The sequence below is a fragment of the Rutidosis leptorrhynchoides genome, unplaced genomic scaffold, assembly GCF_046630445.1.
Source record: "Rutidosis leptorrhynchoides isolate AG116_Rl617_1_P2 unplaced genomic scaffold, CSIRO_AGI_Rlap_v1 contig4, whole genome shotgun sequence".
Lineage (NCBI taxonomy): Eukaryota > Viridiplantae > Streptophyta > Magnoliopsida > Asterales > Asteraceae > Rutidosis > Rutidosis leptorrhynchoides.
This window is the reverse complement of record NW_027266632.1, coordinates 4363-30259: the sequence shown is the minus strand read 5'-3', so window position 1 is coordinate 30259 and position 25897 is coordinate 4363. Positions and strand designations below refer to the sequence as shown.

Below are 25897 nucleotides of genomic sequence, written 5' to 3'. Positions count from 1 at the left end.
TATATTTTTTTTATTGATTTTGGACTATAAAAAGAGGATAGTCCTTCTTCCATAAATGGATGATCGATCCATTATCTTCAGGATGATAACCCATTTCGATAACCATTAGACCATAGGTGCTGATTTTATTTTATTTTATTTGAATCTTGTATTTTCTGATTATAATCTTCTATTACCTCCGTCCATTTATACAATTCTTTTTATATGATGTGCGGAGTAATAAATAATAAGATGTATTGAGAGTATTTTTGTTGGAAAATTTTTATCTTAAACCTTTTTTAAATAGAACAAAATATCATATATAATTTGATATATATTTTTTTTGACAAAAATACTCTCAATATATCTGATTAATTATACCATACCACAAACTTAAATCAAATTATCATGTATTATCAATTATGAGACGAAAAAAATTATGTTTACAACTTTCTCCTTCTCAAATTATATAATAATATAAATATATCTTTTTATCTCAAAATATATATATATATATATATATCGCTTTGATGAGTTAGTTGTATCTCTTCTAATTAATTTTTAGTTTAAATATTTTTTTTTATGATTGTTTAAATACATTGTGTCTAGCAAAAAGTTGTAGACAGACTGAATAAGAGTTACATGAATGATTATGTAATCGTGGTGTAATTACGAAGAAGAGTTAATATAATGGGACCTTTTCGTTACATGCAATACACAAACGATTTCTCATGTCTAGCTAGTCACGATGCAGCATCTTTTCCCTTATTTGAATGTGTACGATGTTTTTTTTAATACTATCTATCTAAAATTCTCTCATCTTTAACGTGGAGTCAATATTTTTCTAACGAAAAAAATTGTCTAATAAATTGGTCACGTTTTGATTTGAATATGATTTTAAATATACACGGTTTAGGTTGATGCATGTAAATACATGTGTTGAATTTTTCTCTAGCTGTCCATATCTTTTAAAAACAATTTAATGAAATTATCTTTTCTACCAATGCATGTCAGCACTTCCCGAATAGCACATCCATCTGTTCCATTGAGACGTTCCTTTTGAAGCACTTGTACACTTGCATGCATCAATAAATAAATCTCCCAAAGTCAACTCAGATCAACCTTCAAAAAGCAAGCACTAGTCTCTAAGCTTTCTTACTAACAATCAGAAAAATGGAGATTGATAGTTTGAGAAATAATGTGACATGCAAGCCCAGGTTCGTCAAGGTTTACATTCCGGACGTCCACTCGGAAAAAATGGTAACTTATAATGTCTAATTAATCTCAATCTAGGAGTTTTTTTAATTCAAAATTTGGTTTTTGGCTTAATTAGTCCCCATTTTATTTTAATTTTTGTTGCATGCAAGTGCTCTGTTTGATGCTTTTTTGTATGATATGGAAGCGGATTGATGTATAGAATTGTCGGTGAAAATTAGTATTTCCTCCGTCCTTAATTAACCTTCGCATTTCCTATGCAAATTGCATCTATATATACAGCTTCTGCATTAGATAGTTTGATGTATAATGAAGATTTCAAGACCAAAACCACTAATATTCACATCTAGATAGAGAGTATTTTCAATTGCATAGCAATAAGATCTGAATCTTTTCGTGAAACAGCAAGATATGGGTTTCATTACTTCTTTCTAGCTTTGAAATGTATAAAAACATTTTAGTATACACACATATATATATATATATTTACTTTTTGCATGATTTTATATATGTATATGTTTGCAGATGATTCCAACAAAGTTTTCTCAGAAATTCGGGGCTGAACTTTCTGATGTTGTGACGCTTAGTGTGGGTGGTCATATTTGGAAAGTGGAGTTACTGAAAACGGAAGAGAATATCTATTTCCATGTTGGCTGGCCTGAATTTCTAGACCATTATAAATTACAATATGGCTATATTGTAGTCTTTAGTTATAGGGGGTTATCGAATTTTCACGTTCATATATTCGACCTAACAACTTGTGAGGTCAATAATGTGTATGATGATAGGCCTATTGGTGAAATCAATGATCGCAATAACCATGACAACCAAACTTCAGTTACAGATCTAGAAAAAGATGATTTTAAACCTGGTGATGCTGTGCTGATCCCGAGCACATCTAAACAAAGAGATTATTCTCGTAAAAGACCTAGACAAGTGACGGAAAATGTAAATGATCTGAGTAACCTCAAGAGAATTGGCTGTGCAGATAGAAATTTAGATGTGTCCATGATCAATAATGGCAGCCTCGCGAAAATGCCTGATGCAGGTTCATGGAATAATCAAAACTTTGATTGTATTTCATTTAATTTCAATAAATCTTTATCCCATGTTAATTTTATCTAGCCCTAATGATTTTCCTTGCAGGGAAAGTATATGAGCTACCGGTTATTGTCGGTAAAAGCTTTCTCAGAGAATGTGAAAGGTTGTCTGAAAATGGAAAGAAACAAGTTTCAAAAGCCAGACTTTTCAAGTCTGAAAACCCTTCATTTCTAGTTTTTGCATCGCAAATCAATAATGCAGCTGGAAAAATGGTGAGCTATGTAGCTAGTTATCCTGACAATCGATATCGTACATATATAGTACTCCCTCCGTCTCAAAATACATGTTGTTTTGAGTTTTTAGGTTCATTCATATGTACATGTATTTAGTTAATTAAGATTCTTCACTAGATACATGTTCATGTGAATGAACCTAAAAATATAAAACATCATGTATTTTGAGATAGAGGTAGTATCTTTTAATAAAAGAAATTAATTACTAGTTACTACTTGTGGTGCGTATGCAGTATGTGCCAGCCGAATTTGTCAAGAAGTACTTGCCAAGTGACATGAAGTCGATCATAGTTCAAGACTTGAGTGGAACAAGAGAATGGAGTTTCCAAATCGAAAAGAGAACTTCAGGTTGTCTGTTTCTAACAAAAGGATGGAGTCGGTTTTCTAGGGAGAATGGCTTGAAGAGAGAAGATTTTTGCATTTTCGAGAGGTTGAAGATCATGAGCGATGTCTTTTTGCTAAGAGTGTCAATCTTCCGCACAGGTAAAATTGCATACTACAACTAATTTCAATGCTTTCTGTTTTCTCAACTTACAAATTATAATTATGTAGTTGTCATTGATTATCATGTAGTTGTCAGCAAGACATCAACAAATTCTGAGAAAGACCATATTGAGATTGTTGGCGGAGAAAATTTTTCCAAAAAATGCGAAAAGTTGTCTAAGAGAGGAAAGAGAGCTGTTAGTGCAGCCAAATTGTTGAAGCCTGAGAACCCTTCCTTCATGGTCATTTTGGGAAAGAATCTTTCCTTCAACAGTGCTATGGTGAGCTAGTTATAACCTATATAATTATTTTTTCAATTTTGAAATAATATATATAGTCTGAATTAACATGTTATATATATTATATGTGCATGCCGTATGTGCCATCTGAATTTGCAAGCAATTACCTGAGTAGAAATTCAACGTATGTTACGCTCGTCGATCCGGCTAAGAGGGAATACTGGCCTTTGAAAATGAAACGGCAATCGCAATCCAGTGCTATGGATTTATCAGGACTCTCTGGATTCATGAGGGACAACAATTTGCAGGAAGAAGATGTCTGTGTTTTTGAGCTTATCAAGACAGACGACGACGTACGCCTGAATGTTTCAATATTTTGTGGGGATTAAACTAAATTAATCTGGATATTTTGTTGTAGAAAGGAGCCACATCCAACTTCTACATACATATGAATCTATTTTGCATATCTTATCATGTATTAATTGTCTTCTGAATGTTTCAAGATTCGAATGAGTCGTTTAGAACACAGCTAACATGCCAATCATGTCGTTCAACCAATATAAATTAGAGTTTGAACCCCAAAACGGACACAACATTATAACGAATTACAATATTCAAAGTCTGAAAATGTACTAGTGTACAGTTTGAGTGATGTTCATATGCAGAGTTCTGACAGGAAACTAACTACAAGTTAATTGGTTGCAAAACACACTCAGTCTCATCATGTCATGTCTGTTCAGATTAATGAACAGATCATTGCAAGACATCACATGTGATCTTCTGATCAGAAATCCATGGTAAACGCTTTCCAGGCAAGCAAGTGCATTTTTCACATCGGTAGTCACTAGTCACCGCATCTTGAAAATCCAGAAAAAATACTACCGCTGTTCATTTTCATGCCTCTGAGAAGTTCCCTAACTGGAAATTGCTTTTCATGTAATCTGCAATGAGGGACACAGCCAATCAGTCATTAGATTTCAAAACTTTTCATTAGAAACTAGGTTTTGCAAGTAATCTCTAACCTTGATAGTGTTTAGATACAATATGAGCAAGTCGTTCCAAGTATCTGTCATTCCGGGTAAGCACCAATGCATGCAATCGTCATGTTTTTTACCACCAGATGTAGATGGATGAGCATCTGCTCTGAACTCACTCATATGACTAACGTCCAATATATGGAAACCAGCTCCTTCAAGAGCTCTATAAAGGTGGCGGTTCACCAAACGCGCCTCCACATTGGTCCCGTTGTTCGTCGTCGAGAAAAAATCTTCAACCTGACAGGATACTTACTAGACTTTAGTACTTGCTATTCTCTAAGTATGAAAGATGAATAACACTACAACTACCTAGTTTCAATTTAGAATGCAAATTTTAGGTCACTCACTTTGGCAGGCAATAAAGGTTGTAACCGCTGACAAGTACCACCTTGGTCCCAGTCTCCCCCTTCAAAATGTCTAGGTGATTGTGTGCGAAAGAATTTAATGCCACCTGGCCTCATTTTCTTCTCAACAAATTGTATCTGTAAGAAAATATTGTCAACAGCAAGTACAAATTGTCTTTCAGATAATTTGCATATTTCAAAGTGGAAGTTGTGTATATTAAAATGGAAGAGTACGCCATACCATGTTTCTTAAGACTTTATCAAATCCAACCTTGGGTGGTATTGGAGGAATGATAGGCAAACCCTTTTCAAAGAACAGCATGGGTGACTTGACAGGATGAAACTTTGAAGGAGCCCACCACCTAGCAACACAACAAAAAATACAAAACCAAACAGCAATCAAGATGTCGTACAAAGAAGTTGTTTCAATTTTGATCCATATGTGGAATATATTTTCACTAATCAATACCATCATTAAGCAGAAAACACAATGCAGCCTTACCAGTGCCCGGTGTTAAAGATGAGAATATCATGGAAGTTTGGGAGCTTCTGCCCATGTGCCTTCTGGAATATCTATATCGATTCTATAACCCTCCTTATATCCAAGAGATTGCAACTCAGCACCATCAGTATTCGCAAACCACCTATTTTGCACAGGCGGGTTATAGCAAAATCAAAATACAAGCAATGAAAGCATGCACTTTTTTGGCCTAAAAGTAGATTTTGAGAGTTCGTTCCACATGAGCGGGCTATAATATGTGTGATTTGCTAATTTTGAAGTTGGACAGCATTCAGCATACACATTAACAATAGCACAACTTCTCGATGGAAAAGCAACACAGCTTAGCTATGTAAGCTTGTATTTGTGGAATGTTACCATGTTGTCTTAACAAAGTATAATCAGTGAATGATAAGAAATGAGCTTACCTACCATAACGAGCCAAGAGATTTGTTCGATGATAAGCTATGGTAAGGTTATAAGCAAGAAAAGTATAGCCACGATCAGCCCCAGCAGGACGCCACTTCTTAACTTCAGCAGAGACTTGTTTCAAAGTGCAAAATAGCGAAACAAACATATTTCTATTCAACGAATCACCAACGAACCCTGCACTATTCAACATTTTCATTCATTCATAATGCCATCAAAACAACATAACCTTAATCCAAAGTAATCAATAACTTAAACAGTACTAAAATTAAACCCAGAGAGTGAGAGAGAGAAGCTACCAATATTAGTGTCTCTATAAGTTTCGAGAAACTTGAGAGCATCAAACTGAGGCAAGTCACATCCTTTAGGCTTCCATTTCCAATTGGGTATCTCATTAGCGTTGGATTTGTTACTTAAACCACAGTTCCAACCCTTAAAAATCTCTTTGCAAGAGCTGTCGTACCTGGGTGGTCGGGTATTCGGGTCGTAGATCCATGACCCATTTGTGAAATCACATTGCCCCAAGAATTGGAGAGATTTCTGGCGCGGTTGGGAAGAAATGGAAGCTTTCTTGGACAGAGATAAGCAAAGGAAGATGGAAGCGAAGCATAGAAGAGAAAATAAAGGGAAAAGTGAAAGCTTTTTGGATTTGTGAAGATGGGTTTGGGGAATCATCGTGTTTCGCTATTGGGTTTCGATCGATCAACAACAACAACATACGGATTGTACATTGTGCTGAGATTTTGTAATCATGTCGTCAAAATAGAGGTCTCAGTGATAGATTGAGTGAGTGAGCGACGAGTGAGTGAGTTACACAGTTCACAAACTCGTTCAATTAGAATACCTCCCAAGTTTTTAGTTGTTCCAAATTAGTCCTCAAACTCCTACATTATACGTACACACCCCGTCAAGAAAAGTTTGTATGCTTGGCATTGAAGATGGTAGATTCTAGAACAAATCGATCTATTAATTTTATTTTTAAAAAATTTCTCATATGGTGACATACACAAGGATTTCATTTCAAATCGAAAATGGCTACACTATATTGATCACGACGGAGAGTATTTTTGTCCTCGCCCATTCGACTTCATAGTTAACAACAAAACGAGCAAGCCGATGACTAAATATATACAAAAGAGCAATACAAAAGGAGAGCTAATTAAGCTCTCAGATCCTACAAAAAAGATCCTACATGCTAAAAAATAAGAACCATCTCCATTAATCTCATTGACGATTGCAAGCCATCAGATTCAAAGACGGATATGTGCTCAGTATCTCTTCATTAATCAGATTATGAACTGATTGATGCAGGCAAGAGATCTTTGGCTGGTGGAAGCAATGCTGCTGCGACTCGTTCAGGAGTCAAGTATTTCATGTAACCAATTTTCATCTCATTGTCTGCAGCCTTAGAGTGATAATAAACCAGCAGCTTAGCACAATCCATTAGTTGTTGCTCTGTGAATCACGGGTGAAACTTGAGCATCTCCATCCAAGCCGGAATCCGTGCAACGAGCAGCATACACAGCTGATGCAGCCACCACTGATGGGCAGAACTTTAAAGTTTCATATTCCAGAATCCCCCAGCTCTGCCAGGAAATATATACCAAAGTCTCCATCTATTATAACAAAACAATTACAAAGCTCAAACCCCTATACTTTGAAAAATTGAAAATTTTAACCCTTATATATTTAAGGAATTCGAAATAATCCTTACTACACAATTTCTAGGCAGTGCCAGATGCGATAAGAATGGCAAACGGTCGATTAAGTTAATAGCAAGATACAAGATAAATATTACTGTAACTCATCACAATTAACGATTGAGTTTTATGGAGCATATATTTTAGCTCTTAAGTGATTGACACAAGTAGTATGGTAATTGGTAAAACATTCATGTTAAAAAGAAGAAAAAAATTCTTCCTCTTTGATTGTCAGAAACAAATTCATGTTAAAAAAATTAACAATGAATAATAATAATACTCAAGCCAAGTATCTAAAACTAAGTTTCGGATATCAAATTAAAAAAGTCTTCTTCAATCATTACGAACTGATAACATTGGCAGCAGGCAAGAGAGATTTGGCTGGTGGGTGCAATGCGACAGCGCCTCGTTCTGCCTTGGAGTATTTCCTAAACACAACTTGCAATTTACTCTCGGATGCCTTGGAGTGGAAGTAAACCAGCAGTTTAGCGCATTCTGTCAACTGTTGCTCGGTAAATCCTGTGTGAAGCTTCAATGTCTCTGTCCAAGCCGGACTCTTGTTCAACGTACAACGAGCGGCATATACGGCTGAAGCAGCCACCATTGACGGAGAAAACTTCAGTGTTCCATATTGCATAATACCCAACTCAGCCAGGAAAAATACCAGATTCTCCAATTGTCCCTGTATTTATAAGAATCCAACATTTAGTTCTTGAACTTGTAAAAAGTGTGAAATCAGTAAAGAAGTAACAAAGAGAATTAGCCAATTAACTCACATCTTGATCTGGAATTGCAGCCTTGATGAATCGAACGAGGAATACGTAATTAGTAGGCAATGTCAAGGTCCATTCTAGCTTTCCAAGTATAGTTTTCTCCATGATCAAGATCTGCTGGGAACTGTATGCTTTGTCAGATATGCATACCAGATCATTCACCTGCAAAAATTAATATCCATTCCCCAAATTAGTCCATGGCCAAATACGCAAAAGCAAAACAAAAGGGACTCTATTAGAAACAAAGGATTACCTCAGGGGCCCAAATCTCTTCATACTTCGAAGCGATAAGCGTGGCGCTAATACCCAGCAGCTGTAATTCCCTTCTCGGAACAGTTTTCACAGATAGAAACCGATCAATGATGTTGATAGTGAGGTATAGGGTTTCCGACGACAACTCAAACTTGTGGTGCACGTCAATCAACAGTCTACCAGAATTGCCCTCATCTTATCATTGATATCGGGTTGACATCCCATATAGTCAGTTGGCCTGTTCTCATTCTGCATAATCCACAAGTTGTTAACCATCAATACTAATTCAAATAATTACACTTTCATCAGTTTAAACAAATTTAATTAACTTATAGTATACCTCAACAAGCTTGTAAAATTGGTACATCTCTTCAACATATTCGGTTGCAGCCAGATCGTTATTCGCATCTGCTATGTCGATATCGATTATCTCCTCCTTCGGTACACAAGCAGCCTAAATAAAAAATCGCAAAATTAGACCAAATATCCATTTAAAAATCGGAAAAGAACGTCGAATAGGGTTGTTTATTCACCTTGCTACGAGCGTTTAGGACGGAAGTGAAAGTGGGTCCGTTCTTCTTGGCCGACGCTCCGGCTTCTTTTTGCTTCTTGGTCTCCGGTTTGGCTACTGTATCAGGGCTAATCTCTATCACTTCCTTGGGTTTAGGTTTTGTTGTCACTTTCTTAGGAACAACAGCTTTGGCGTTAACTGCAACAACCTTTTTGCCAATTACAGCTGGTTGCTTTCCTTCAACATTGACACAGACTTGTTTCTGGAAGAAAAAAAAAAAAGATCAATCAGACAAATTTTCCAAAGGAGATTATGAAATTGATTAAATAAAGATTCAACAAACCTTGTTAATTTCAGCTGCCTTATTGGCTTGTGCATTAGCGAGTAATTGAGCGCAGAAACTTCTGAAAATTAACATTAAAAATCATCAAGATTGGAATATTTAATAATACAAATTTAACAAATATATATACATTTAATTATATAATGAGATAAGATGTTCATACCTAGTGATAGGTCGATTTACGACATTTCCGATATCTCCAAGTGCCCTTCGGCTCCTCCCTTCTACACCAACAACCCCTGTCTTCTTTGGTTGCTGCTTTCCTACGACTCCCTCACCTAATCATTCAAAAAGAAAAATCGTTTAGTGAGAACCCAATTAAACGAAATTCATGAATTTGATCTGTTAACAACTCCCCCCAAATAAAAAACACAGTGGATTCATAACGAAACCCCAATTAAAAATTGAATCTTTTTGCCGTCCTTCAAGTTTTCTTGGCAACCAAACAGCGATATTTGAATCGACCCAGATAAAATTCGTACAAAGATTCCATATTATCGATCTACGAATCATCGAATTAAAATCCAGATAAAAGTTCTGAAACCCCCAATAACCCAGAATGTAATTATAAAAAAAAAAAAAAAAAAAAAAAGAATACCTCTAGCTTGTTGTTGCTGAACGACGGGTCTTGTTGTCGCCATCTCAAATTTCTTCTTCTTCGTCTTCTTCTTTTTTTCTTTACTCCGACTCTGATTGATTGAGATGTGAGAAAAGACAGAAGATGAGCGAATGAATGGGGTTCGCAGTCTCTCTTTAATATAAGCTGAGGATGGGAGCCAAAGCCAGCGCTTTCAATTACAACGGTCAAAATTTTTAGTTTAATTATTGTCCGTTGGATCTAACTTATTTTAATCCAACAGTGTATGATGCACTTTCAAAGACCTAGTAGCCGTTGCAGCGCACAAGGTTTCGCTTACGGCGAAGAGTTACCGTTTGAGAGAATAAATTAAGTAACAGAATTGGAAATAAGAGGAGTGATCAGATGACATTGAGAGGCATGAATATTTCGTGCAACTAATGTCTTTAAACGACACGTCGCATTTTAATCCAGAATTTAGGACATGTGAAAAATAGTGTTATTGTAATAACTAGTCATTGAACGGATTAATGATTCATAAAAAATATTCGATTATGCATTAAAAAAATTCGTAACAATAATATATATAATTAAGTTGCCATAGATAAAAAATAATATATATGTAGTATATGTTATATTTGGTTTGTGCTATTATAGTACTATTTGAATTATAATTTAATCAAAAGTCTAAAATTTATTTTAATGTCTAAATTAAAAATAAGATCGAAATTTAATTAGGTTGATTTGCAATTAGAGTGCCTATAATAAGATGAGATTTGGAAGAGGAATGATGGTGAAATTGATTGAGACGCTCGTTCCCGACCCCACCAGAATGAGACCGAGTTCGGTGTCTCGTAATCAATAATCATTATTATATTTTCACTTAGTCAACCTTTAACCATAAATTTAACGATTCCAAATTAAGTAATAATCCATATTACACATTATTAAATGTTTGGAAACATCAAATCATAATTATTCAATAACGTATTTTAAAATAATTATACAAATAGAAATCCTAGTGCCGCCATGCGACTAGCACGGAGCCCACTTTATTCCTTATCTTACACGCGTAGATATCCGCTACAAACAACAGTTCACGTCTCGATGATTAACTTAGAGAAAATATTTATTTTGTAGAAATCTGTAAGCTATATGTTTAGTGAGGTTTTCAATAATTAATTTTCATCACTTTAAACAATTTTAATTTTTGATAATATATTTAATATTCATATAACGTTTTTAAATCAATCAATCAATTAATTTGATATTTTTCATATCAATTTTTTTTTATCACAATTTGAACCCTTCAGTGAAAATCAATAGCGAATCAATTATGATAGCTAGTCGTAACGATCCTCCCCACGTATGTGAGTTACTCATATCGGGAACTCGGCCCTACCCGACGCTGGATAACAGTCAAAGTAAAGCGTACAGTCTGATCAGAGGTACTGGCTGTCCGTATTCGACAAAGAATAAAAATTTATACTATTAAAATTGGTCATCATGCAATCAAATAATTTTAAAGACAAAGAATAATTTCGTAATCTTTACTATAGTCCTATGTTCGATACTACGTTCAGTACACTCGACAGTCCGACGAATTTATTACTACGATCCAAACGCTCGCTTGGACAGATCAAATAATGTAGTGTAGAGAATAGTACAATTATGATATATAATTAATTGAAATAGTTAATTTGACTTCTAAAATATAAATAGGAAAGGCAAATTATTTAGATAGATTTTTTTTTAAACCGATATAATAGCATTATTTTCGGTGGGCTCGAATCAACCTAAATTGTGAAGATTTTTCCAAATCAACGATCAAGAATACTATCCCTTAGGTATAATTTTGTAGATACAAGACATATATGATATAATCTCAAGCATACATTTGAAGACTAGGAATACAGGAGTAGATCTCTTTGAGTTTGTGATTTCTTTTTACTTTACAGTTGTTTTTGTGTTTCCTCTAATCTTAAATGCTACCTACAAACACAAAGCTCTGCTACTAGTACGAAATGAAGAACAAAATGAAATGTTGATCCTAGCTAGATTTGAATGAAGAACATGATGAATCTGAAGCGTTGAACTAATTAGAGCAAGAAAATAGGAATGATGATGGTCTTTGTAAGTTCTTTGAAAATTCATTTTCCACTCGAGTACACGCGTCTAAACCCAACTTGCAAGCAATACTTCCAAAATTGTACCATGTATAGAAATTAATTGACTTGCATTGACTTACCATGACTAATAATAACATGCATGGAAATTAATATCCTGGAAATTTCTTTATACTTTGGAAGACTATAAATCCATATCCTCACCTCTCACTGCATACACAACACAAGCCCCAATAAGAATCTCTAAAATTACTTGTTAACTTAATTAAATCATGGCATCTTTCAACAACCGAATCATTTTGTTAGGCTTGTTTTTCGGAGTTCTTCTTACAGTTACATTTTCGAGCAATGTCGTCGGAGCATTTCCTTTTCCTACTGGGACTGGAGCTGCTGTTGAAGAAGCTGCTGGCCATGCTGGACATGTTGTCGGGGCTCTTAATGAAGCTGTTCAACAAGGTATTAAGCATGTACCACCACCCGCCATGTCATCATCATCTAGTACTATCAACTTAACACCAGCAATCCCTACGGCACTCATGATTCTAATATGCGCCCTTATCTAAACCAACGCTACGCTATGTTTCCCATCCATTATTCATCACCTGCTTCTACTATATCTCTGTTGAGATCTGAATCTTTCTTCTTGTTTATCATGTCTGTTGCTTTATGTTTTTCTCCTTAATTTGTGTATTGTATTGTTTTGTACACGGTTGAAAATCCAGATAAAATAGCTAATATATATGATAAATATTGAGATGGATCAACTTTATATGTTTTAAAAGAAATTTACAAATCAATTTTTTACATATACTAATACTAAATGAAATTACAGACGTGCAGTAGTAATAAAGAGGGATCTAATAAGTGCACGAAAATGCATGAATCTTTTCGTGAAACCTATGTCTTGAAAAGACACGTTGCAATGAGTCGATTTAACCCGAGTCAATCCTAGACAGAAATAACGAGGAACTATCAAAAAGGTTAAAATGCACATTCATATGCGAAACCAGAAATGGAATTATATTAGCTTCCAGCAAACTATGCAAGCAAACCAGACATTTGGAGTCGATATTTCTAATACCGGTTGATTCTATCAATAAAGAAGCTACTCATAACAGCAGTTTGCAACTAGAACACAATTTCAATTCATTCAACTGAGGTATCAAATTAAATCAAAATAACCCATTAATCTTATGAATGCTCTCAAAGAAGCATTGGACGCTGGGAGGCCAAAAACAAGCGAATGAACGAAAGAAGATACTAAATTCTCAACGTTTCTTCAACAAGCAACCAATACTTGAAGGTGACAAACATTATAAAGAGACATAGACATGATTATTCTAAACCTCCCCTATGCTTCTAAGTTCTAAAGCTATTCCAATCACAGTCAAAATTATTATCCTAACATCGATGCAGCCACAAACTTCATTATAGAAACAAACACAATTGAAAATGATTCGACTGAGGTAACAAATCAAGTCACAAATATCTTATGAGAAAACTCTCCAAATAACACAATTAGTCTTACTGACAACCAGACAAGCGAGCCAAAGTATCAAACTGAACCCAAAATAAAATATCCAACTCCAAGCCCTCCTTATAAACCCCTGCATCATTATCAAAACAAAAACTCATTCAGTAATTTCATCGAGCACTTTGTAGGTGCAAAACTGAAAACCAAAACCCAACAAAACTCAAAACAAAAAAATGAAAATTTAAATACCTGACTTTCTTGATAAGGATAGATTGGAGCTTACGAGCATGCTCCTGAGATCGGATTTTGCGCTGGAGATTCTTCTTAGCTAAGACTCGCTTCTCCGAGTTCTTGAGATGATGAGTCTGCTGCCGTTTAAGCATTCTTGAATAAGAACACATACAAGTGACAACAAGTGAACAAGCAGAAAATATGCATAATTAATAAGCAAAAGATACAAATGGGGAATAGATTAGATTAAATAAATCTCCGGGCGGTCATTGCTCGAACGCCGAGAAAGGAAAACTCTTTCTGGCTCCGATAGTTGTGACGAAGTTAAGCTTACTACTATCCTTGTCGTCTATAGAGAATTCTCCAACGGTAAACCAAAAGACGAAAGGTTTGGCTTTGACTCCGGTGATATTCCTCATCTTACGATCTTCGAGGAATGCCGTCGTCACCTGATCGTACTTGGCGATCCTGTTGATCGCGGTGAAGTTATGTTCGTTAACGCTTGGTTGCTTGGCCCAGAAGAAACCGGTGGATTTGTTGAAGCCGCATTCGGTCACCTCCTTCAAAGGCAAGAGATTGTTAGGAAGATTATGAGTTCGGAGGAGGTCGCTTATCTTTTTCCTGCATTTTCATCTTCATACAAGATTTCAGCTCCTTCTCTGTTCTTCTCAATCGATTCGGCTGCCATTTCATCTATAAATCCAATACCAAAGAATGATTAATCTCTCTGTTGATTAAATAGTTTGCTTTATTGGAGGACATCAATTAGTCTGCAGGGTGTATTTATAAATGAGAAAAATCTTTCTCGAAGATACGATTAATAATTAAACGTGTCTTGCAATTTCACATGGTGTCAATTTTATATTCAAATCTATGTGCCACGACGTCCTTGTGAATGATTCTTTATAATTATATATAAATCTTGTGATAGAAAATAAATCTTAAACTATAAGCAGGATTTTAGTCGCATTTAATTTGGTCTTTATTTTTAGTATCTGTATTTAAATTTTACGATACATTCCTTCCATTCCATTTTAATCGCATTAATGTGAAATTTTACCATTCTATTATTTATTTTATATATATGGTGACTTAAGATTTAAAAATTACAAGATTAATGATTATGGATAAATTAATCAAAAAATATATATTTATCTACAATTTTGATTCGTGTGAAATGATATTTTTGGAAAATAAAATGGGATTGAGAGAATATAATTTTTATACTTTTCTCTCAAAATTCACCATTCCATTATAAAATATAATAAATTAATGGATGCAACCTTTGACTAAAAAGCTGATTTAGATATTAATTAGAAAAATCATAAACTAAGAAGAAAAAGTATATTCGGCGAATATTTTTTTTAATGAAGTTGATTCCTGGTTAGAGTCGATTGAAGAAATCTCTTCTCTACATGAAATAAAAGCATTCGACATAAATGTTTTTACTCTTATTCTTTTCGGTCAGTTTTGATACGCAATGCGGAGCACAATAAACAAAGTTCTGTCTACTTCCCATCTCTTATAGCCATTTTGATCAAGAAAAGCCGATAGCGCTTGTCATACCAAGCCCGAGAAGGCTATTTAGAACGGCTACATAAGGGGGGAGTAGGCAAAACTTTGTTTATCTTAAAGAAAAAAATTCAAGAAGTTGAGGATTCGATGGACCAATTAAAACGTTGTTGTAGTCAACTAAATAAAAGACGTATCGTTAGTGGTTAAAATAAAATTAGTTGATTGAAGTGCAAGAAATAAAAGGCAGTACTGACTGACGTGATGAAAGTCAAAAGATGAGGCTTGCGCCGTAAGCCACACCTCGCACGAAGCCGTTATAGCAAGACACAATCAGTAGGTCAATTTAGTTAAGCCGATCGAACCGGATGAATTTTTGGTGATTTGAAATCGGTCCGTTACCTTTCTTTTTAATCAATATTTTCCATCCTCTATATATGTTACAGGTTTCCTTATTCAACTGAACAGACGCTGCTAGTTAGAACAAGTAAGCCTCCGGACTAACTTCTTATTGTAGGTTTTCTTTTTTTTTCTGATAGGTCTGTTGGTTTTGAGATAAGCTTCAAATAACAAACAGGAATGGTTTCTTGATCTTTTTGAATTAGCTTTGCAGAACCACCTTTGTATGTTTCAGTGTCTTTGTAATTACATGGTTTTTGATGTGAAAACTAAACATGAACAGAAACTTGCAGCCACCATATCTCATTGATATCAAATTAAAAATCGAACCTGATATGATATATCAGGTAAGCTAATAACATCCTCTGCTGCAAATCTTCCTTTATAGATTTTCACAAAACAGCATCTCTGTTGTTCGTTGTATAGAAAAAGGAAGCATTTGTTTGTGTAGGAGGAAATTTTGAAACCGATAGAGTCCCCAATTGGCCATTTTTAAGAAGAAGATGCTGTTTATATGTATACAGATACAAATAGGATGGTTGGATCGGCCCATTCGGTTTGGTTTGAGCGGTCATATATTGGCTTGCCCATTCCAAGATGGGAGTTGGGTTATGGGCTTCAAGCGAAGGCATGGAGCTCTTAATCCTTAGAGTGGTGGGCTCCGCGTTAGGCTGGCCTCACAGAGCAGCGAAAACTGCCCGCTCTCGTCGGTGGAAGGACCACAAGCCGATGCTTCTCAGGCCAGTTTACAGCCCAATCGGCCATTCTCAATCAGACAACCTTCTTTTTATTTACACTTAATCTTGGTCGGTCGGCTTGGCTCAATTTCATTTTTGGCCTTGGCCTAATAAAACTTCAATGGGCCTGTGTAGCAATTTCCTAATAAAATCGAGGAGCTTAATTACAGAAATTTAAGTTTTTTTTTATGCATCAGAAATCTAAGTTGGAAATTGGTTTTGTTCAATGACATGTGAAAAATAGTGTTATTGTAATAACTAAGTCATTGAACGGATTTATGATTCATAAAAAATATTCGATTATGCATTAGAAAAATTCGTAACAATAATATATATTTAAGTTGTCATAGATAAAAATTTAGTTAAAAGATATATAGGAGAGCATGGCCAAAAAAAATTTAGTGTGGCCCAAACACACTCAAATCACTGTTCATCGATTTCGTCCGTTGGATTCGGTCGAATTTGGCTCAAAAACGAATCGAACTGTCCATTTTCGGCCAAAAAACCAAAAAATATACGAAATTACCTTTTAACCCTCGCTCTTGCGTGTTTGAGAGAATGGGTTTGGGGGCAAAAACGTAAAATTAGTATGTAATTACTTTTTTACCCTTTCTGATCCACAACCTTGCATTTCAGCCCGAACGAATCAGAGATTGTCACGTGGCAATCACTGCCTCTCTCCTCCAAAATAAATTTTTATCACGTGACACACATTTTTACAATCAAATGAGAGTCGTTTCATAGTTTTCCGACTTCGTATGAATATTTTATGAATTTTTGAAAACTGAGCGGATTTTTATTTTAATAAAAATCAGATTTTCCCACAACTTTCTCCTAAAATTTCGAACGGCCCTCAAAGTTTGTCTTCTAATTAGGCGACAACTTTAAACTTAGATCTACGCCAAACGATTTGAAATTTGAAAAATCCGACAACGATTAGACGTTCATCTCATCGAGACGACACCGGCCATATAATAAAACCCGGAATCTCGGGACCACCGACAACGACACTACCATTCCCACAACTTTCTCCTCAAGTTCCGAACGGTCCTCAAAGTTTGTCTTCTAATTAGGCCACACCTTTAAGCTTAGACTCACGCCAAACGGTTTCAAATTTCAAAAATCCGACGACGACATGACGTTCATCTCGTCGAAACAAGTCCGACCATTAAAAAAAAAGGAATCTGACGACCACCGACGACGGCATTACCATTCCCGCAACTTTCTCCTTAAGTGCCGAACAATCCTCAAAGTTTATTTTACGCTTAGATCTACAGCAAACGGTTCAAAATTTGAAAAATCCGAAGACAACACGATGTTCATCTCGCGGACATTTGTCACGAATATCATGTATATATAGAGCTACATTTGTAGAAAAAATTAGACAAATCCAATCACAACATATTGTGTACATTTATATTTCTTATTCAAAATTGCTCGAGCACCTATCATATTTTTCGTAAACCCGTAATAATATTCGACAAATCCAATCACAACATATTGCACACACTCGCGACTGATTTTTATCAAAAATTAGACCATCGATAATAAATTGGACTTTTAGCATTAGAAGTCCGTCGTGGGCCTTGCTCTACTAATATATATGTAGTATATGTTATATTTAGTTTGTGCTATTATATTACTATTTGAATTATAATTTAATCTAAAGTCTAATATTTATTTTAATCTCTAACTTAAAAATAAGATCGAAATTTAATTAGGTTGATTTGCAATTAGAGTGCCTATAATCCTATTATTTGTAAGATGAGATTTGTTACCTACTAGTGACAACTCTTATTATAACAGCCAAGCATATCTGTTATATTATCAGAATCAACCAAGTTACATCTCAAAATCTACCAATACTCAAATTCGGTCATTCCTTCCAACATTGGTCCTTTAAGTATTTTGTTGGTTCAGTTTCTTTTCGGTTTGATTCCAAATTCATAGATATAAGATAATAGTATGCAAAATTTTTAAGATCGAAATTCTTATATCGGATCGTATTTTGATTTTAGGATTAAAAGATCGAAAGTTTTCATCTTATAAGTTCATATAAAAATTTAGATGTTATGCAAACATAATAATATTATAAATAATTTTCAACTTTAATGCTACCACATATATAATACATTATATAAAATATGATAAAAACTCGATTTTTTTTCTTGATAATCAAATAAAATTATAGAAAAACAAAACAATTATTAGTTAAGATCTAAATTATTGTTGTCAAAATTATCACCATCATGACTAACATTAAAATTAATTAAACATCAATATTTAATTAGATAAAAAAAAGATCATTTGAACGTATGTACGTAGCATCCATAAGATTAGTGGGATTATTTGTATTGTAAAGATAATGAAAGAAAATTAATAGATGAACATCGAGGAAGAAAGTGGGACAAATTTGGAATCTTGGAGCTACTGACATATGTCATTTTCATCACTTGGGGTGTGATCAAGGTTTTATGACATTTTTTAGCTTAGTTGTTATAAAAAGTCTTTTAGTTTGGATGTGGATAATCGATCATGTACTAGATTATTATTTCATGATTTGCAAATGGGTTATGATTGTAACATCTTGAGAATTAATACTGGAAGGAGATATTATTGTCAATTTGTTTGATTTGCAAACACTTGATTAGAACTCTTACAGTGTGATTACTGACTAAAAATCTTATAATTATTTCTTTCACAAGTGTAGAATGAGGAATAAGAAGTTTTTCATCGTTCTCATTTTTACATTAAAAGAAGCTTTGGAGTATCATTTTCAATATATTGCAGCTTCCTGTGTTGCCTAATGAGTGCTAGCAACGAGATTGATTAGCTCAATTTTTTGTTTAAATAAAGTTGATTGAGTCTTGATTAGCTCAAATAACCAACTTATGTTTGAGAGGACTTGTCTTCTAGCCAATCTATGTTTGAAATTCACGTTGATGATGCGACGGAGAATATCGTGAACATTGATTCCACCACTGAGTGGACTGCATGGAAGGACAATCTTGTCCAAAAGATATATGATGACTAGTTGGCAAATAGGAATGGTCATTAAAATATTTACTTATATTTGAACAATATTTCTTTAAATAATTATTGAACATACTTTGTGTTGTATGGATTTACTTATATTTGAACAATATTTTTTTTTAAAATATATGGATTTAATTTGCATATCATTCTAATTAGAAGAGGAATGATGCAGAAGTTGTTCACTTGGAAGAGTGATGGAAAAGTAAGGTGTAATTTGAAATTCTATTTCTTTGCAAGCAATATTTCCTTTTAGAAATTTTGTTCAATTTTTTCTTTACACATTTTTTTACTGTAGAATGTAATAAAATTCTTCTATTTTTTATAGCTTTTTCAATTATTATTCCGATCTAAAATGTAGTAATATCTTACTGTAGAATAAAAAATTACACTACTAAAATTGCTCATCATGCAATCAAATAATTTTGAAGACAAAGGGTAATTAATTTCGTAATTTTTACTATAGTCCTATGCTCGGTACACTCGACAGTCCGACGAATTTAGTACTACGATCCAAACGTTCGGTTGGACGGACGTGTCTCATGCCGAGTCCTAGTCCCAATATCATACCGAGTCCCACTGAATTAGTAACACGATTCAAACGATCCCTAAGATCATATACATATCTTATGGATCAAGAATCCAAGATCCACATACCTTATAGATCCTAGAATCGGGATCGTTCGCAATGTAAAGATAACGAAATCGAAATTTCGGATCGCAGATCTTCACAACCATATATGTATCAAATACTTCTGTTAAATCATCGGTTTGAAATTCAAAAGCAAAGATATCAATTATTGTAAATTAACCTGTGCATGTATGTCAATTCAATGTATAAATCGAAACAACGAATTTCTTTTAAATTTCTCCTTAATTTATTTTTTATTATGATTAATCCTGTATTTCAATATGATGATTTGAACTCCAACATCATGCACACCTTCCAGATCTCCAAACTTCCAGATCATCTTCGTTAGCCAAACGAATTAATTTCTATTGCTTAACATAAAGTTTAATTTCAAGAGAAGCCTTAAACACTCATCTTCGTAAAGATTGTTTTGAGGAATTCTCCTGAAAATAAACATTATATTAAAAACAAACAAACGCTTTACAACGCTCTAAATCTAATCTCTCTCGATGGATGGATTGTGGACCAACACACAAAAGAAATTATTTCAAAAGAGAAGAAACTTTCTTGAGGAAGATGAACTACAGCCGTCGAAAGAAGTATAACTATATTAGGTTAACCCTTTGGCCAGAAAGATACATGGACAAACATATTTATATTGAAGATGCTTGGGGCGCAAGCAAAATATACAAAAAGAGTGACGTACGAGAAACTAATTAACCCTAAAAAGTGGGGCTGATGATGAGGCTTACTTAAGCCACAAGAAATCCAGCTGCAAATTGCAAACTACGGTAGTAATTAAAAGGGTTGCACTACGTTTCTTAATGACCACACAAATAATGTCAAACACCCAACAAAGTAGTGAATTCACATTACTCTTGTTTAGCACAATCAATCAAAGCTCTTGTTAATAACAAACACCTGATGAGGCAAAAAATAAAATAAAGAAGCAATGCCTAAAACGATGCAGCACAAATTAGTAAAAGGATTTGAATTATAAGCACATAAATTACACACACTATATGATTATACACACTTTTGGAGCAAGAAATTAAAACCAAGTCTCGGTTAGATTTGATTAATTTACTCGATCATCCGGTCCACCAAACATCACCTGTAAATGAAAACCTCCTATTAGACTATGCCTATGTTGGATCGGCCCATTCCAAGATAGGAGTTGGGTTATGGGCTCCAAATGAAGGCATGGAGCTCTTAATCCTTTAGAGCGGTTGGCACCGCGTTAGGCTGGCTTCACAGAGCAGCGAAAACTGCCCGCTCTCGTCGGTGGAAGGATCACAAGCTGATGCTTCTCAGGCCAGTTGCAGCCTAATTTGCCATTCTCAACCAGACAACCTTCTTTTTTGCATCCCAAATTGACAAGAAAGAAAGCAAGCTATTTATGATTGTACGTTGCAGCTCAATTGAGTGTGTTAAGATGGTAAAATTACGTAATCTGGGTTACTAGACGCTGACACAATTTGACTCGGCTGCTGACTACTCTTTTTAATTATAACAGCCAAGCATATCTGTATGTTACCAGACTCAAGCAAGTTACATCTCGAAATACTTGTAAATTAACCTGTGTGTGTATGTATGTCGTCAACTATTTTCATTGAAATTATCATTTAATGTGTAGTATCTAATAATTTTAGATTCAAATATTGGAATTGGTCTTAGTATATGGCCAACAGGGAATTACAGTTTCAAAATGAGTTTTACCAGATCTTCTCAAATTACGACTAGTAATAATTACCGATCGAGGCTGTATTCTAAAGGTCATAAAAAGTTGGTGAAATTACCATATTGAATATGGCACCATAAACAAACTTTAGTTAGTATTGTAGTAGGGAAGCATAGTACCTGACAGATCTCCAAATTATTCCAACACTCATCTTCGTTAGCCAAACGAATGAATTTGATATAATGCTTTATGTCCGGATGTAGCTTAAAAAACAATAGTGTTTTTAGGCAACATCTGGCCATAAAACGTTATATTAAAAACAAACAAACATCGTACACTGCGCTCTAAATCTAATCTCAGAATGATTATAAGAAATTGAAAATTTTGTACAAAGAAATTGTTTCAAAAGAGAAGAAACAAAAGCCGTTAAAGAATATTAGGTTAACCCATGGCCAAAAAGATACATGGACAAGGATATTTATATTCAAGATTCATTCCATATATGGTACTTTCGTATCAAAATAAATGATATTTTGAATTTTCAGATTCATTTAAATGAACACGTATCTTATAGAAATTGTTGACTAGATACATATTTATATGAATGAATCTAAAAATATAAAATATATTTATTTTGATACGGAATGAGTAATAGAATTTAGTCCCAAAATTTAGTAAAAATTTTCAAATTGATCTTTTAAGTTAATAAATACTCGAAATTAGTCCACAATAGGAAGAACTTAAAGAATGCTTAGAACAGTTGAGGATTGAATTGTCAAATTAAAGTTTCATCGAAAGTGGACTAAATTAAAGATGTTGGGGCTTGCTTAAGCCACAAGAAACCCAGCTGCACCTTGCAGGATTGTAGTAAAAGGGTAGCACAAATTTCTTAATGAACACAGAGAATGTCAAACACCCAACAAAATAGTGAATTCACATTACACTAGTTTAGCAAATCAGTCAAAAATCTTGTTACAAACACCTGATTAGGCAAAAAAATAAAAAAGCAATGCCTAAAACGATGCAGAAAATTAGTTAAAAATAATTGAATCACAAGCACAAAAATACACACTATGATTATACACACTTTTGGAGCAAGAAAAATACCACTTATTCTCGGTTAGATATGACTAATATACTTGATCATCCGGTCCACCAAGCATCACCTGTAATGAAAACCTCCTATTAGACTAAACTCTGCCAATTTTAAAAAATTGACGGTGAAGAAACCTTAGGGTTAGAGAAAAATGCGAGATGACACTTACATTGCAACCAAGAGCATGTTTTCTGGCAACCATAACGGCGCCATTTCTTTCTCTCTCTGATTCAAATGTTAAGACATATGAAAGTCCCTTCCTTGGTTGCCAGAACAATTGCTTCGCTGCAGCGTTACTTTCTCCTCTAAAACCGCATAGCTGAAGGTGTGAAGAAATCATAAATAAAAGGACGGATTCGAAAGTTTCTAAATTCTATGAGGATAACTCCGTCAATGTTGGTAGGAGCACTTACCTGCATTGGAGTGGAGTAAATCTCTCTTGCCTTGGTGATCCATCCTCTACACAGCTTTATCCTCATTTTCCCGACATTAAATGAGTGAACAGAATGTGACGGATGGCTTTGTCCGTTCATCTGAGAAATAACAACCTGAAAATTTCAAAGGCGGAGAGTTTAACAATAGAACGTGATAGTAATTCACATTAGTTTAGAGCAAAATTTTTAGAGTGACGTAAACATACACTGAATTCACTATTAGATTTCCGTAAAAGCGTATCGACGTAGCTTCCTAATCCTGAAGCTGTTTTAAGGAAAACAATAAGTACATATTAGGATTAGAAGAGCATATTGGAAAAGTGAAATGGACAAAAAAGTAGAATTATTAGAGTTAGAAATCCTTATGAAACAAAACCTACCTGGCTCAATGAGGCCAGCTGTCGAAACTGTGAATTTTTGGCCATTTGAGAAAACTTCAGCTTGTAAAACTCGTCCAATGTCATAGGGTTCCGGAGCATACATTGCTTTGTTGGCACCTGTTAAAGTTGAAAATTTGATAGGTTAAATTTTCTCATCCTGAAATGATATTCCTGTATCTGATCTATAGTTTGGTATGAATTGTGCTAAAGCTAATTTTACCTGAAATTGCTTCTTTGTGGCAGTCATCAGATGATACACGATACCACTGAACAGAACATTTGGAAAGTTGAGGAACTTGATCCGAGCAAGGCTGTAATCTTAGGCAGCATCCCAGTGTTTCTGAACCAGTTATAAGATAAATACTAGATTTGTTCTCCTCAGCTCTCTTGCTCATTGCAAGCTGGAAATAAACATACAATAACCAAAACAAAAATCATTTTGCTGCAAGAAAATAAAGTAAGATGAATGCCATATAGCGCTAATAGTGAAACATCTAACCTCTTTCTGCAGCTTAAAAGAAAATATAGATTTCTCTCGAATTTGTGTTCTTAAGGCACGAAGCTCATGTTCCATGTCCATGACCTACAATTTTAACATAATTTGTCAGAAAATCTCATTAACTAATTACAAAGCATCTAAGAGAATTAGAAACACCAATGTCCAAGTTATTGCTTAAGGGTGAACGATATTTTGCACCTTGCTAGGTTGATGCAACTGCTTAATTCTTCGAGCCGCTTGCACCTCTTCTACGAATCCCAAGACATCCTGCAAAAAAGAAGTGTCTTATACAACTTGTATGACTATGAAATACTTATAAATTTGTATCTTCTCTTTTAGGGGAATAAAAATTTATCTATAATATGTAGTGCTATATTGTTTGTCAACTATAATATTTCCATACACAGGACAAACAAACTGTTTAGACTGATAGAAAACCTTTGTTTGAGAACTATCGGAATTCCTCTCTCGTTCTTCAAGGGCCTCTCCAAATCTCTGAACCACTACCCGAGCACTTTCAATTTCAGCACAAGCAAATGATTTTTCCTGGTTCACCAACTTTTTAGCATCTTCAGAGGCCTGCAATTGAAAAAGTAGCTTAGTTCAACTACATAACAGTAGATAATTAGCAAAGATAAAAAATACTATGTAACTGACACTATTTGTAGAAAAATATACTATATCAAGCAAAAACCACGAAATAACCTCCACGTGCGAATTTACCGAAGATCTATTTAAGATGGAATAATCCATGGAATTGAGCCTAACCTGCTTGAGAAAATTAGCGAGCTTTTTCACTTCGAATTTCCCTTGAATCAATTCTCCTTCTTTTTGAGTCAACTTAACTGCAAGAGCCTCCACCTGGATCAGAATATCATAGTCAGCAATAGCTAAAAGTAAAATGCTACTACATATACCTCAATTTGTTATCCAATTCAAAAGCAAGCATATATGTGGAATGAAATTAAGGACAAGATTCTAAATGAGAAAAAAATAGTAAGGCTTACCATAGAGATAGCTTTCTCAACATCTTCTCTGTTCCTTCCTGCCATGCGACCCCTTAAAGATTCCAATGCATCTCTAAGCTTCTTCAAAAGAACATGTCCTTCCAATGAAGGTGATTCCTTAATCTTGGCCTAAATTCACAAAAAAATATGGAATTTGATTGGTAATCTAATCTAAATGCAAATCATTGGAAATGATTAAAAAATCACCGAGTATTGTTAATAACCTCATTAGCCAATTTAGCAGCAGCCGTCAAGTTCTTATCAAATTTACAAGCAAGATCACGAACTGAGAGGCGTTTGTGCTGATGGGAAAGCTCGGTAGTTTCCCGGTCTACGACTTCCTTTAATGTTGGCCCTGTGTTATCATCTCTAGGCTCTTCTACAATCTGATTATCAGGGCCTAATTTGTACTTGGGAAACTGATTAGAAGAGAAGCTCACATCAGCTGAAACTGCCAAATCAGATTCCATGAATACCATATCTTCAGTCTCCGGACTTATCTTCCTCATTTTTTTTCTTTTCACTCAGAATTTTCTCTGCTTCACAGAAACAAACGCAAACATTTTAAAATACATTTACCAGAAAGAACCAAGCTTAATCCACTTAATGAGAATTATTTGTTAAGAGCAACCTATATATTTTATCAAATCAAAGAACTTGCATCACTCCTCCTAGCATAATTATTCTAAATGAGGCCATAATTTTTAAAAAGATGAAATTTTTTTAACAAAATAATATTGAAAAAGATTGATTTAAAGCTTGATGGTCATTATCATTGCCAGGGAGAGTGAGATGAACAACAAGTAGAAGACTTTCCTAATACTGAGGAATAACACTCAAACAAGAGCAAAGGTAAATTAACAAAAAATATAAACTTAAAGAAAAATTAACCTTTTTGCCAAAATTACTATATTTGAAACATCTCTCTAAAAAAACAACCTT

The 25897-nt window shown here is 34.5% G+C and overlaps 5 protein-coding genes across 5 annotated transcripts; 1 reads left to right on the top strand and 4 right to left on the bottom strand.

The window, feature by feature from the left end:
• Window positions 1-1152: 1152 nt before the first annotated feature.
• Window positions 1153-3301, top strand: LOC139883437 (B3 domain-containing transcription factor VRN1-like). The gene is made up of 5 exons (XM_071867613.1): window positions 1153-1239; window positions 1720-2242; window positions 2341-2507; window positions 2762-3011; window positions 3102-3301. The coding sequence occupies exons 1-5, from the start codon at window positions 1153-1155 to the stop codon at window positions 3299-3301; spliced, it is 1227 nt and encodes a 408-aa protein (XP_071723714.1).
• Window positions 3302-4182: 881 nt separating this feature from the next.
• On the bottom strand, window positions 4183-6234 carry LOC139883436 (protein trichome birefringence-like 13). The gene is given in 8 exon segments (XM_071867612.1): window positions 4183-4191; window positions 4273-4524; window positions 4635-4769; window positions 4873-4993; window positions 5134-5174; window positions 5176-5275; window positions 5559-5736; window positions 5859-6234. Coding segments are annotated over 8 exon segments (1212 nt in total).
• Window positions 6235-6850: 616 nt separating this feature from the next.
• LOC139883435 (G2/mitotic-specific cyclin S13-7-like) lies at window positions 6851-7175 on the bottom strand. Its single transcript, XM_071867611.1, has 2 exons — window positions 7026-7175; window positions 6851-6964 (listed from the first exon to the last, which is right to left on the bottom strand). Exons 1-2 carry the CDS (start codon window positions 7173-7175, stop codon window positions 6851-6853), a joined length of 264 nt encoding a protein of 87 aa, XP_071723712.1.
• Window positions 7176-7599: 424 nt separating this feature from the next.
• On the bottom strand, window positions 7600-9779 carry LOC139883434 (G2/mitotic-specific cyclin S13-7-like). Its single transcript, XM_071867610.1, is given in 9 exon segments — window positions 7600-7941; window positions 8036-8194; window positions 8286-8458; window positions 8461-8533; window positions 8625-8738; window positions 8818-9057; window positions 9139-9199; window positions 9302-9416; window positions 9737-9779. Coding segments are annotated over 9 exon segments (1320 nt in total).
• Window positions 9780-21098: 11319 nt separating this feature from the next.
• LOC139883433 (stomatal closure-related actin-binding protein 2-like) lies at window positions 21099-25464 on the bottom strand. Its single transcript, XM_071867609.1, has 15 exons — window positions 25180-25464; window positions 24956-25084; window positions 24717-24809; window positions 24387-24527; window positions 24147-24215; window positions 23949-24032; window positions 23670-23850; window positions 23450-23566; window positions 23276-23334; window positions 23049-23183; window positions 22805-22954; window positions 22679-22705; window positions 21719-21802; window positions 21307-21384; window positions 21099-21251 (listed from the first exon to the last, which is right to left on the bottom strand). The coding sequence occupies exons 1-15, from the start codon at window positions 25462-25464 to the stop codon at window positions 21099-21101; spliced, it is 1785 nt and encodes a 594-aa protein (XP_071723710.1).
• Window positions 25465-25897: the final 433 nt, after the last annotated feature.